At 39.1% G+C, this 14,136-nt stretch overlaps 1 protein-coding gene across 1 annotated transcript in view; it reads left to right on the top strand.

Annotated features, from left to right (window-relative positions):
* The window catches only part of DPP4 (dipeptidyl peptidase 4), a gene marked incomplete at its 5' end in the record, with an annotated part of 56,680 nt that extends 45,269 nt beyond the window's left edge, over positions 1 to 11,411 (top strand). The window contains 3 exons of the mRNA XM_079130374.1: positions 8,261 to 8,333; positions 8,597 to 8,670; positions 10,271 to 11,411. Of these exons, the coding sequence (XP_078986500.1) occupies positions 8,261 to 8,333; positions 8,597 to 8,670; positions 10,271 to 10,372 (249 nt within the window). The 3' untranslated portion in view covers positions 10,373 to 11,411. The remainder of the gene's footprint in view (positions 1 to 8,260; positions 8,334 to 8,596; positions 8,671 to 10,270) is intronic.
* Between the last annotated feature and the right edge of the window lie 2,725 nt (positions 11,412 to 14,136).

The following is a 14,136-nucleotide window of genomic DNA, read 5'->3' as shown; positions in this document are numbered from 1 at the left end:
GTACACAACTGCGTTCAGTCCCCACTCTTCAGTCCGGTGGTCAGACCCTATTATAGTGGCCCAGTTTATATGCAGGCTCACTGCTCCATCCCTTTTGTGACATTACCCTCTGTCCTTTATGCCTGGACTGTCATGCGCCCTCCATCTCCATCTGTTAGGAAACACTGGAGGAGCATCTGCTTTTGAACTCTGGGTTATTTTCTTGCTTATCTTTTAATCCCCACTTGATTCTCTCTTGACTTAATCCTTATTTTGTATAGGATCTCCCCCTCTGTAGCAAGGTTATTCCAGGTTTTCCTCAACAGTGTATTCTTTGGGTTCCCCTGCATAAAGTAGAAAGCTTCAAACTTTTTTTGATTCGCCATAAAAACTTTTTGAAGGGGAACATTGTGGCACAGGTTTCACTGCCCATTGCTTCTCTCATTTTACAGCTTGAATTTTCTTGTTAATGCCTCAACCTGAATACTTAAGTTTGATTGCCAGAAGGCTTTCTCAATTATCCCAAAGTACTAAAAGCTTCTGAAACATCAGAGGTTATTTCCTAGATCTTGCTCCCAGACTCTAGATTGATAAGTCAAAAAGTTCGTTTTTAAAAACCACATTCTAAGGAGACATCGAACCCTGAAGCCCAGGGTCAAGTTCAAACCCTGACATCTAAGGATGTGTGTGGTACCTGCCTTCCTTCCTCAGAGAACATCAGCCTGCAGTGTTTATTTTCTCTTAACCATCCTCCCTATATAATTGTATTGGGTACTTAGTTTTCATCTGCCATTTCAATCTGTATCTTTTTCCAGTCTTTTCTATAGGCTCCTCTTTCCCACACAACCCCCCTCCTCCCCCACCTACCCCCCATGGTGGTGGCCATTTTCATCTCTCCCCTTAGGTGTTCACTGCATGAGGTAGTCATGTAAATAGAAGTCACTTCCTACTGCCAATGGCAACACACACACACTGGGTGCACAAAGTCACTCTTTCACTTCACTGCACAGATGGCACTCGAGGACTGTTTAATCCTTCCACGCCAGGAGTCGGGTTTTCTTGGCACGAAATTCATTGCTGGCAATGGACACATTAAAACTGCCAGTACCAGGGAGCTAAAGGTTCCCAATGTGTTACTCAGAGGAATTATCTGGGAGGGTGATAGTTAAGGTGGGCAGGAGAAAGTGAGGCAAATGCATTAGCGGAATTGTCTCCACCACGGTAAGTTGCTTCCTCGGAATGTGGAGGAACTGAATCTAAGTTCCTATTTTTGGTGCACAGCAGGCTTTAGAATAAAGCTGCCCTCCTTTGTTTTTTAAATGAGCCTGTGCTTTTGTCTCTGGCAAGAATACATTTAGAGATTCTATTTTCCTCCAAGGCCCCAGCTGCCCCTCTGGACCCCATCTTTTACTTTTCTTTCCCAGGTTGCTTCTTTCGCTGCTTCTCTCTCTTTCTCTCTCTCTCTCCCCCTCTCTCTCTCCTCTTCTCTCCCTCCCTCCCTCCCTCCCTCTCTCTCTCTCTCTCTCTCTCTCTCTCTCTCTCTCTCTCTCTCTCTCTCCTTGAAAAGACAAAGAGGACAATTCCTTAGAAGCTTTTGTCACCCTGTGCATTTCTTCAGGTGGAGTCCCCTTTAGTCTGGGGCAGTGACTGTCTTCAGTATATTGATGATTAGAAATGTCCAAAGTGTACAATGAGCAAGGCTTTGATCTTTATCCATGTTCCGAACTAAAAACCATCAATACACTAGCCAGAATTAAAGCCTTTGAAGGAGAATGCAGTCTTTAATAAAACTCAAATGAGGAAAAGATTCATGATGAGGTCATCAATGAGCTAGGTCTGGAAGAATGTAGAGAAACCTACATCAATGAGAGAAACACATCTTGTGAAATAAAGGTCCCATATACTGTTGAGGAAAAGGAATTCTGAGGAACCCTTCCTACAACTGAATGCAGCAGGCAGGGAGGCTGTAGGTAGCTGTGAGCCGGCACCCTACTGGAGGCTGCCCTGCGCTGCACCTGCTCTGCATTCACTTGGGGCTGTGTCCTACCACAAGGGGAACTCTTTCCCATTCTTTCAAGGCTGCAATATAGATAGGGGACCCCAGAACTAAGGCTTAGATCCAATGCAGTGACACAGCAGCGACTCCATAAGACTCAGCAGGATCACTTTTAAAGGGTACAAAGAGCTGAAGAAGAAAGAAGACCTTCATCTCCCTAAAGCCCCAAGGAGCTGGTCCCAGAGACTCTAAATGAGCAGTCAAAGCAGAAGGGTGACAAATCTGAGCTAATGAGTAGTGTAGCTCTGTGGACATGTTTGTGCAGTCAGTCTCAGTCCAAAACAGATAGAAAGTGTGACACAACTGAGCAAAGGATTCAGCTATCTAGGGAAGCAAGTCTCATTACTCAACAGCAAGTGCAGCCACCTCTAGGAGTGAGCTCCTGATTAGCATTGGTGAGGGGTCTCTTAGATGGCCAGTCATCACAGTCTTTAGCAAACCTGCAAAAGGTATACACATTCACTCATTTCACTTAGCCATTAGGGTTCAGCAGTATTTTTCTTATAAGTAAAGAAAAACCAAGGTTTGGAGGTAGAGAATTAAAGTAGATAATAAAACATGAGCTTGAATATGATGAAGTAGCCAATGTGTATGAAAAACATTAGGGGTTTCTAAATTGTGACTGTGGAGCCCCAGGATTTCCATATAGAATTCTATATGTTAGGAGCATGTACGGAGAGAGAGGGGAGTGGACAAGAAGTTCAGGTTTCACCTTACCTCACTCCTCTCCAACAGAGGGCATTTGATCATTTCATGTACTCTTTTAATTCACTTATTAAGTGCTTCTATGGCCAGACACTATTCTATGCTCTTTATGTGGATAATTGATTTCAACTCTCCCACAAATCCTCTAAGTATTCTAATTATCTCCATTTTACTGATACAGAAACTAAGGCACAAAAGTGTTAAGTAACATATAGGTACAGAGGATAAGAAAAGGGAGACAACACCACCTGAATCCAGTAAAGAAAGATGGAGGAGGGTGGAGAGAGGCTCTCAACAGGTTCTGCAGAGAGAAGAGGTGAAGCAAGGAAGTAAACAGGTGAGTAGCAGGTAGAGTAGTTTTCCAGGGAGCTGAGAGGCAGCTCCAAAGACAGCACAGAAGGGCTGGGAGAAGAGCAGGCCAAATGGTGACCAGTAAGGCAGGACATAAAACCAGGGAATGAAGGGGTTTGTGAGTACACAGACAAGTACAAGATCAAGGGCAAGAGAAACGGGGCCCAAGTCCTGAGCCTTGTTGCCAAGAGAAGAGGGCAGCCTGGAACACACAGAAGGGACTGATTTAACTTGTAGAGGAGATTTATTTTGCATTTTGCTCAAAATTTGATAGGCTTTTGGCAAGTGTATGAAACAGTCATAGATTTGGCAGTCTTCTGCTAGCAGATTTGAAATGTTCAATCCTTAAGAACTGCTGCATCGTTAGGTTATGCAAAACAGGGTGCAATTTTGTAAATATGCCATCTTGTACTGATTTGACATTTGTTCTATTATCCCAGAATATGCCAAAGGGAGAGAGACCTTCAGATTTAAGCCAAACCTTAACTTGTTTGTGGAGTGCTGATAAAATGTTGACTGCTGTGTGATCTTTAAAGAAGCCAGTGTTGCTTGTGAGGCCTGAGGTAGAGCCCCCTGTCTGGGGTTGATGGGAGTTCTTTCCTTGGCATCTCATGGGTGCAGTTGTTTGATAGATGTAAACAAGTAAAACATCTGATATGGTGGATTGAATTCACTTTTTCTTAAATGTTTTCTGTGGTCTCTGCTGTGGCATTAATGATGCTTCCCCAAATGGTACCATTTAATATTATTTACGTGGCATTGATTGCAAGTAGGAGAATTCATAGAGCAAACCAGTAAACCCAAGGTAATATCTTCCTGAATTGCAGGGCTGTTGTTCATTACACCCAGTAATAACCTAGGAATGGCAATGAGTTTTTGGCCGTGATGTCAAATGACAATAGAATATGATGGTCAGGGACGTGGACTTTGGAGTTAGAAAGATTTGTACCCAACTTCTGTTTCCTCCAGCAGTGTGAACATGAGTAGACCAGTTAACCTCTCTGCCCCTCAGTTTCCTCATCTGGATAATGGGAATTATCACTCCTACCTCACAGAGTTTAAAAATGATTACCCAAGCCACCGGTGCCTGATACAAAGCAGCTTTCAAAGCGTGACAGCTGCCACCATTCCTATCCTTGGGAAGCCAAGTGTCCACACAGTCTCTAGATGGCACCAGGAGCAGCTCAAAACTTGTTATACCTTCTATTTCTCACAGTACTTCCCTACTTTCATCAGCTCTTTCTTTTATTTCAAAAATACAAAGATTTATTTGTTGGAAGGTAACTGAGGAACCAGCATGATCCAACAAGCAGCTACAGATGGTTCTTCTTGGGGATTGAAGGAAAAGCTCCTCACAGAGATGCTGTGGAATCGGCACTGCCACTGGACCAATCCTTCCCACTTCTCTTTGCCAGATTGTTGCTGGCAGCGGGGCTCTCCGGAAGTTTCTAGCCTCAGGAGAAAGCCAACTGCACCACCATTGCATCCTTGCCCATTTATCACTCTGAGCTTCCTTTTTAGTAGCTGGTGATAGACTATTCGGCTTCTAACTTAGTCATCCATTTCCTTTTTTATTTTTGTTTCCATGGATAGGCAAAGAGGGATCATCCTACTTGGGTGGGTTAAAATAGCACCATTAATTTTTCATGATCATTAATCATACTTAAATGAATACATCCAATTCTTTCGCTGGTTTTGTGTGTTACCTTCAGAACTTAAAGTGTGCCATACAATGGATGGATGGTGGAGTCTGAACTGAGAAGCCAGGACACACAGTCCATTAGGGAATGATCGATCAGTGGTTCCAGAGGCAACGTGACATAGCTGCATTTTTCTGGGGAAAGAAAATATTCTCTGCAGCCTGAAAGCCTTGAAGTGGGTGTGTGCCTCCCAGCTGCCTATTTCCCTCTCAAAGGTCCCTCTGGAGGCTTCTCCCAGTGAGCAGGGGAAATGTGCATTTGAAATGGCACACTTATCTTGCAGTTGCAGGGAAAGCTTTTGTTTTATTTTTCTCCTGCTGCATTAAAGTATTTGTCTTTCTTTCTTTGTAGTGTAATATTGTTAATGTAAAACAATTTGCATCATGACACTTTTATCACAGTTTTCGTCTTTTTCTCAGTATGTTGCATTTCTCACCATGTCTAGTTCATCACAGCTACAGTGTGTACATCACAACATTTATCTTAGGCTCAGGGTTTTACTTGTTTATAAAAATTGTCTTCTTTCAGCCTGTATTCACTCCATTTAAGAAAAAAAAAAAAAGGCAGCCAGAAACTGTTTTGGTCCAAACTCCAGTAGTTATCACATTCCTTGCTAAGTGTCCTGCGTATTTATATGTCTCCTAACTATTACTCTATGTTTCAATGACATTTCTCAGTTTCATGGCACAGGGAGGTTGCAGGAGCAGCTTTTGCTGTTCATGCTGCCAAGCAAGGCAAGCCCGTGAGGCTGTTGGAGGTGAGGTGAGGTGACACAGTGTATATCTGGGTCATGTCACAGTGTTGAAGTTGACTATCTTCTGTGAGCAACAAGCTAGATTTAACTTGGGGAGAAAGAAGGTGGGAAGAAGTCTGCATGGACTGAGAGTGTGACTACCGAAAAGATCACTACAAAGCCCTCCAAAAGGGCACCTGGTCCAGCAACTCCAAATACTAATGTTCACTGTTAAGATTCAGGACTCAGCCCCTCTGTTTCCAGCTTTGAAAGGTGCAACAGTGTACCTTAGGGAGGCTTATTTTGACCATTTCCTCCTGGAAGGGCAAAAAATTGCTCTTTTTTTTTTTGCTACATTGGGCTATATGTCACCTTCATAGTCGGAAAATTTGCCTCCCAAATCTCAGCTGTGTAGACCAGACTCTCTTCCAATTATTTCAGTGCAAGAAGGCATGATGCTTCACGAGCCAGGGTATCCACTATTATTATGTACTTCAAGTTCCAGGACAGTTAATTAACATTTTATTTCACACTGTTCCTTTGCTGGGAGACAAATCATAAGCAGCTTGGAATTTTAGAAGAGATGAAGTGTAACACAGAAAGTAAAGGGGGTTTTGCTGTCAGACTTTGTCCAGCTCTGATACTTCCTATAGATGTACCCTGATGCAAATCACTTACCTTCTGAATTTCAGTGTCTCCACCTATAAAACGGGGTTGATATGAACCTGTTTCACACAGGTGTTGTGAGGATTTGATGTAACAGTGCTTTTTAACTCCTTTGTAAAGCTTAGGACTGTGACAGGCAGAGTAAATGCTCAATGGATGATACCTATTATTACTAATGGCTTGGGGTATGGGCTCAAAGTGGACAAAAACATATCTTACTAAATTTCAAAATGAGAATATTTAAATCTCACATTGGCTGTTCCCACTAACTCTGCAAAACTAGGGACAAATAAAGTGGACAAGTTCATATTAATTTCAATTAATTGATAAGTATTTAGCACTTGTTAGATACAAAGAATAAAGTAATTAGCAATATAAACAAATTTCTTCTCTTGAAGATTTTATAGTTTAGTGGAATACAAGTAAATATCAATTGACTAGATGAAAGAGTGGGTGGATAAATGAATAAATGATGGATAGGTTGTTGTTGGATGGATTTATACATGGACAGATTTATATGGGACATCTCATCAGATGAAAAGTTTCTTAAGGTAAATTTAAGGAGTACCTTAGAATGAGTTCTAGGTGTTTGGTTTTAAAAGTTTGTGAATATATTCTCAATTTGGGTCAGAAATGGAATATGTTCAGGACAAATGGGGACTAGCCTGCACAGAAGTGGGAGGGCATTTGTTCTGAGCTTACCAGGACAGGGTGATCTTGAGACATTTTGGTTAACTCTGCTCTGAAAGTTGTAGACAGAATGTCTTTTACTAGAAACACTGTGTCACAGGATTCTCACATTGGCATCAGCATATTCACCTAAAAAAATACTTCTACTATGCCTCTTGATTCCTATTTCCATGAGGGAGTAAGAGGAGTTATTCTTACTTGGATATTCCAGAAATCAGGGTTCAATGTGCAGTTGCACTGCTCTTTGATTTGAAGCTGAGACTAGAATACAAACACTGTTGACTTCAGCCCCATCCCATTTCCCTTGACCACCAGGACTCCAATCAATAATATTAAGCTGGTATTAGCTACAAAATTATAAACTTTGGTTCTCATAAAGTATCACCAAAGTGCTGCAAGACTAGCTGGCTGGTTTTAAACCCATAGAAAGTGCTGCTGCTCTCTTCCCTTAGCCGTCCCATCACAGGACAACCAACGTGGACTCTGCCTCACCCCCTCCCTACCTCTGTCTGGCATTTTAATCTTCATCCAACTTTGCAAATAGCCCCAGAGTAAAATCAGTTGGCCGGTTCTCTGCTTTCAAAGACTTTTTCATCCGAAACCTTCTCGTTCTAGAAGCCCTAACTGACTCAAGTCACGAAGCCATCTTCAAAAAACTGATCTTCCAGGTTTTTGTCCTATTTCCCTAGCTGGCTTAGAAATGACTTGAACTAATAGCAGCATTTCCTCCAATATAAAGAATGAAGCAGACAACAACCCACTGATTTTCCAAGGCCGTACTTGATCTTTTTCACCCCTTTCCCCTCCCATATGTTACATTTGTCTAGGTTTTAAACATCTGTTCCCAAAGAGGTAATGTTTACTTTTCATTCAGAACCTAGCAATGTGGACCAAAGTTCACATGACATATTGCAGAGTATGTTTAGTTGCAAATGCTATGTACAGGCTCTTTGAAATGTAGCATGTATGGCACCATGTGACACATGGTTGCCATGGTAATACACTTTTTGGCTGAACTACAGCAGAAGCCCATGGAACATACATTGCTAATATGAGGCTTTGCCCTGTGCTAATGCATAGGACACAGCCAATCTGGGATCTGGGACTCAAGGGGTTTTGCATGCAGCCTGGGTGGCAGGTGCCCTCTTCCTGCATGTGCAGGGAAGACGTAGCATCTCCCTTTCCAGTCCTGTCTCCCAGGCACAGGGCATGCTGTGCATTCTGCCATGCATGGAGACAGCATTTGCTTGAATATCGGTTTGCTATATTTTGTATCAAAGGGGGCCCCAGCTGAAAACATTTTATTTTGTAAACTGAAGTGAAAAATCAGTTTATGGCAGATCCTTTTTTGAATAATGACATTCTTTTTCCCAATTCCAGAATTCAACAGTCATGAGCAGAGCTGAAAATTTTAAACAAGTTGAGTACCTCCTTATTCATGGAACAGCAGATGGTGAGTTTCAGTTAATTAGACTTTTTAGTATCACAGACAGGTTTGCAATTTCACTACTGACAAAACAAAAGCATGAGGGGCAAGACTGTTACATTTACTTCAATAAAACAGTGTTGCTTTCCACAACTCACTTGTCTTGGGCTAAATGGGATGCTGAGTCCTAGAACTTTAAACAGTCCCTTTCTTCTGTGCCTTTCCTACCCTTTGGTATCAGAAACTAGAGGGGCTATTAGCTACTTGATGTTTCCCTTCTCTCCCTGCAGATAACGTTCACTTTCAGCAGTCAGCGCAAATCTCCAAAGCCCTGGTGGATGCTGGAGTGGATTTCCAGGCAATGGTACAGCAAAACTTTGTACAAGGGGAGCAAATTGGTTGGTGGGATCTAGCTTTCTCTTTGGAAGCTTTTTCCCCAAAGACTTCCCAGGAGTCAGGGACAGAATAGAGTTTTTATTTTTCCCATGTGAAGTCAGAGAAGTAATATGCTTGAGTCATACATAGAATGATGTTCAATGGTATTAGAGAGTGTGGGGTTGCAAAGCATAATATTGCATATCCTGGGAGTGTCAAAACACTGCTCTCCTGTTCATGTGATTGTTCAGTCTCTCCCTGTTTTGATTCAAAAGTAATCACTTACTCAGTAAATGTGTGGCAGAGTAATTCTAAAGTGAAACCAGCATGATAATAGCTCAGCTCAAATATGAAAATCCATTTCTGTCTAGTATGTATTACTAGCCTTTGTAACAACAGTAGGATATTAATAATCAGCATGCTTCAGATTTTATGATTGCTATGTTATCTTTTGTTGAACAGCCACAGACAATAAACAATGAGGCTTGTTTTACAAAGTCAGAAATGGCTAGAGCTGTTGTTGCCCATACAGAGGATGTTTCTAGGTGTTTAGTTAAATTCATTTTCCACATTAGAGATTTTCAAATTAAGAATAAATACACACACACATACATACATACATATACATACATATCTATACTAAATAATTTGAGTAAAATGCAGTAATTTAATTTCCCAAAATTATTCACGTAAAATGCAGCTTCGACATCTATTGTAAAGAGAAAAAAGATAGCTTTCCTAATACAGATGATTTTCTCTGTGCTTAGTTCAAATGGTGCCTACTGTATAGGAATGGGACAGTTGTGGGAAAAACTGGCAAATTCTCCTGGGAGGTTGAGCTTTATTTTTCCACTATTCAAAGCAAAACTCATGGTACTTAAAGCAGCTTTTGGGAGTTAACTTTTATGTCTCCAAAATGTATGTTTGCCTAGCAATGACTTCCCAATTATTTGATGTTATAAGCTGATAATTTTTTGCCTCAGGTCAGAAACTCTTTCTACATAAATATTAGACATAGATTTTTTTTAAAGTCCATAGTGATATCTAAGTGTTTGCAAATAACACATTTGACTTTTGACTTCATTTTTATTAAACATATAGTTGTAATATTGAAATAGATTTTAGCAATATATATTAGGAAAATTGCCTTTTAAAATCTCATTTATTTTAATAATGTGTAGAGAGATCTAACACTTGATAACACATAAAATAGGTGGGCTTAATGAGTAAACCTGCCTGCATGGTGTGGTTCTAAGAGTCCTTTGAGTCAAATTTGAAAGTGGGTTTGGATGTTTTAATTAGAATTTACATTTGCTTAAAATACTATTTAGTGAAACGAAATGCACAGTCGATTTTCTCAGCACCTATTAAAGAAGATCAGCAACTTCTGCAGGACAGAACAACATGCCTTGTAAAAGTTCTGGAGAAAAATTAGACAGTCCTTATGATCATAATTCAGTTTATAAACTATTTCATACATCAAAACTCCCTGTTTTCTACCGTGTAAGCTCTGAGAGCACATTTGATTTTTTTTTTTTTTTTTAGGACAGATGACTTCCTAATTCTCGCCTTTTCCTTCCTCTCTCTAGTGGTATACTGACGAAGACCATGGAATTGCTAGCAGCACAGCACACCAGCATATATATACCCACATGAGCCATTTCATAAAACAATGCTTCTCTTTACCTTAGCACCTCAAAACAGCATGCCATTTATAGCTTATTAAAAAAATATTTTTCTCATTATCTCAAAACTGCACTGTTAAGATGATAATCTTTAAAAAATGCACTAAAATGAAGAAAATTAAGGTTACCTGTGTTTCCAAATTTCATACCTATGATCATAAGTAGGGACTTCTGTCTTCATGACAGATTATTAACTTACAAAATTTGGATTGTGCAGTCTGGTTTTTATTTATCACTTAAAATCATTTCCATGTCAGCTGCTGAAACAACAAATATAAATTATTTTTATGAGAGCTTTACATAGTTCCTCTGGGCAGCATTTTAATTTTTTCAGACTAGACTAGTCCAAATCTTGTTCTTTTCTCTAAAGGTCTGACAAGATGTGGGCAATGATGTCACTAGTCCAGGAACAAGAGTAGAGGGAATTGAGAGAGCTAGCAGGGCATGGCTCGAAACCCAGGTCCAAGCACGCCAACCCCACAGGCTACTGTCAGCTCCCCTCAGAGAAGAGCTGTTCGCAGCCAGACTGGCACAGTTTTCTGAGAAAGACTATTCAAACAGTCTCAGGAAATCATATATGCAAAGCACTGACTTCTAAGTAAAACCACAGCAGTTGAATAGACTCCAAAGAAATGCAAGGGAAACTGCCAGCAATGTAAGGCCCCCAGGTGCCAGTTATGGCTATAGGTGCTAGGAAAACACAGCAAGGGTGATGGGAAAGCATTGTAAATGTGCTTTAAAAAAAAAAAGGACTGATGTTTCCTAGGGAAGAGAGGCAGCTTGGATCTGAGATGTGAACACATCAGCTTGCCCTGTTAAAAGTTGAAAATATTTGTATCTCAAATTCTAACATGAAGGAGTCCTTGCATCCATTTTTCTTGTTTCATTTCTTTCAGCATTTTAATTGAGAAAAATATTTTAATTTCCTCGGATTCATTTTTTTAAATGGAAAATAAATTAGAACATTGTGTGTTATTATTATTCCCATTCTATGTACTATGGAATTTCTCCTGGTAATTTAATAAATGCACCTTCATTTTTCAGAGGTCATGAGTTGTGTTTGGTATCAGACCTAGATCACACTGGCATATGGACACATTTGTCCAGAAAGGCTCATGTTTATTTTGTTAACAATCCTGGACTATCTTGTAAATGTAAAGAGAGCTCAGAGTTGAAAAAAATTATATACATAGGAATGTGTTAAATTAAACATCTCATATAGTTTTAATTTAATACATATAATTTAATTTAATACATATAAAATTTGTTATCACCAGGCATGGAGTCACATGCCTGTAATCCCAGCAGCTCTGGAGGTTATGGGTAGGAATATAGCAGGTTCAAGGCCAGCCTCAGCAACCTAGCGAGGCCCTAAGCAACTCAGCAAGACTCTGTCTCAAAATAAAAATTAAAAAGGACTGGGGATGTGGTTTAGTAGTTAAGCACTCCTGGTTTCAATCCCTGGTACAAAACAAACAAACAAACAAAAAATGTTATCAATACATGTAGCTTTTGAGAAATCAATTTAAGATCATATTGGTCATTTATATAATATATAACTTATAATTTTATTCTATGGAACTATGATGAGGCTCACCATTATAAAACAAATATTAACAATATGACCATACTAGTTCTGATAACCCAATAAAAGTGAAAAAAAAGGCAAGTTATCAGTTAAGTATATGATCAATTTTTTTTGGTTGATAGAACTCTTATAATGAAAGTGTAGAATTAAGATACTGAATTTGATCTAGCAATGTCTATATAACTGAGAAAACATTCTTTTCTACTTCAATTATTTGTAAAACAGCCTCATTAAAAAAAAAAAACACTTTACGAATTTAAACTCAGCTTTAGATCAATTTGCTAGATAAAGTTATCATGGAATGAGCTATAGCATAAAAACCTAAAATGGAAAAAGTCTATCAATTCAACATGAGATTGGTGAGTCATGCATATGAATAGACAGGATTTGAAATCCACCTTCAACTATATTTTCAGAGTGTGCTCTCAAGTTGCTTCACCTTATCTCCTAAATCCCACTCATCCCTTGGAACCATAAACCAACATTTGAACCTGCAGGTTTCTTGTTATTATTCTATTTCTTAACATAGCTCAATCATCGTGAGTAGCAATCATTGCAGAATTCTATACCAAGGAAGAGCAGTGACATAGGTTCACACCCTGCACAGCATTAAGTCATAAAAGCAAACTAAATAGAAGTTCTCCTCTTATCTTAATTGAAGTTATACATTATATGAGTTATTAATATCTAAATCAAATATTGTGATATTTGTACAATATCAAAATTATATGAATTTATTGTTCTCTTCATTTCTAAGCATGTTGAATATTTTTTTCTTGAGTCCAGAGTTAATTAAGAAAAAAAGTCACAGCACATATTTTTCAGGCACAGGGAGCTATGGATGGTAATGACGTGAATAAATTCAAAGCAGTTTTTATTTGACCCTCATAGGGTAAGTTTTACACTCTAGTAAGAGTTTTAAATTTGCCTATTGGAAAAGGACGATAAGGAAATCGACACATTTGACACATTTAACCTGAAGATAAGTGTGAAACACAGGAACTAGTCATACCACTAAAGATATGCAGACTTGTCTCCGGTTGACGGTTGCAGGCTCTGCATGGTGGTGAATGACTAAGACTCCTTTCACAAACAGCCTGTGAGAGTACACCAGAGTCCAGGGGTGCATGCACCAAAAGGAGGGAGAAATGGTTCACATCCCATCTGTAGATACAGGCTTGTTTTTAGTTTCTATCAAAACTTTTAGAAAATCACTTTAAAAATATTTTTGAACATTTTTTATTGGCAACTTGGCTAAAAATAATTTCATATCTTTATGCTTTCTTAAATAGAAGGCAGAGAACATAATTCAACGCACTCTTGATGACTCAGAGCCACCACCATGAAGATCAATCATCACATCAGGCTGTATGATATTCTGAGTGTTTTGTTTCCTTTCATATTCACAGGCTATCAGTTCCACCTTTGGCATTTGCTGCTTTTTCTCTAAGTCAACGTGAGAATATGGATTTATAAGACTACTAGATTTGTACAATATTTAAGATTCAATCAATTTACACCAAAAACATACCAAAACACAAGCATGGCTTTTTCCATAAAACAAGAGGATTTTGTGTTTATAACATTTATTTTAGCAGTGTCCAAAAATCTTTTTCAGTGCATCCTTAGTGACCTGGAGTATGTATTCAGGATGTTTCTGGGATACAGATGATTGAGAATGAGAAAGAAATAAGGGATATAAAGTGTAATGTCACTCACTGTCCAATAAGAAAAGCTCAGAGCATGGTATTAATAAGATCAATGTTGTGTTAGTAGGAATTTATCTTCTCTGCACATCATCTTTCTGTACAACATTAACATTTAATCCCAAGAACTTAAAAACAATAGGAATAACTTTCTTACTGCTATTGAGAAGGGTGTCTTTTTCTGGTGCTTAAAGGCTTTGAACTTCAACAAAATCAAAGTTCTTATTCTACATAGCCTATTCTACAAGTATTTCAAATTACTGAAAGAGTATATATTAGTATGGTAAGGTGTGCGATCATTTGACAACCCAAACCCTTCATTACAGTCATCTTTTTGTATCCACAGGGGATTGGTTTCAGATTCTCCCATGGATACTGGTTCCAGACTCAGAGGATATTCAAAATACCTCATAAAAAATGACATAGCATTTACATAGAACCTAGGCATATTTTCCTATATACTTTAAATCATCTCT

The sequence above is a fragment of the Sciurus vulgaris genome, assembly GCF_902686455.1.
Source record: "Sciurus vulgaris genome assembly, chromosome: 3".
In the NCBI taxonomy this organism is placed as follows: Eukaryota; Metazoa; Chordata; class Mammalia; order Rodentia; family Sciuridae; genus Sciurus; species Sciurus vulgaris.
This window is presented reverse-complemented; position numbering and strand designations above follow the sequence as displayed.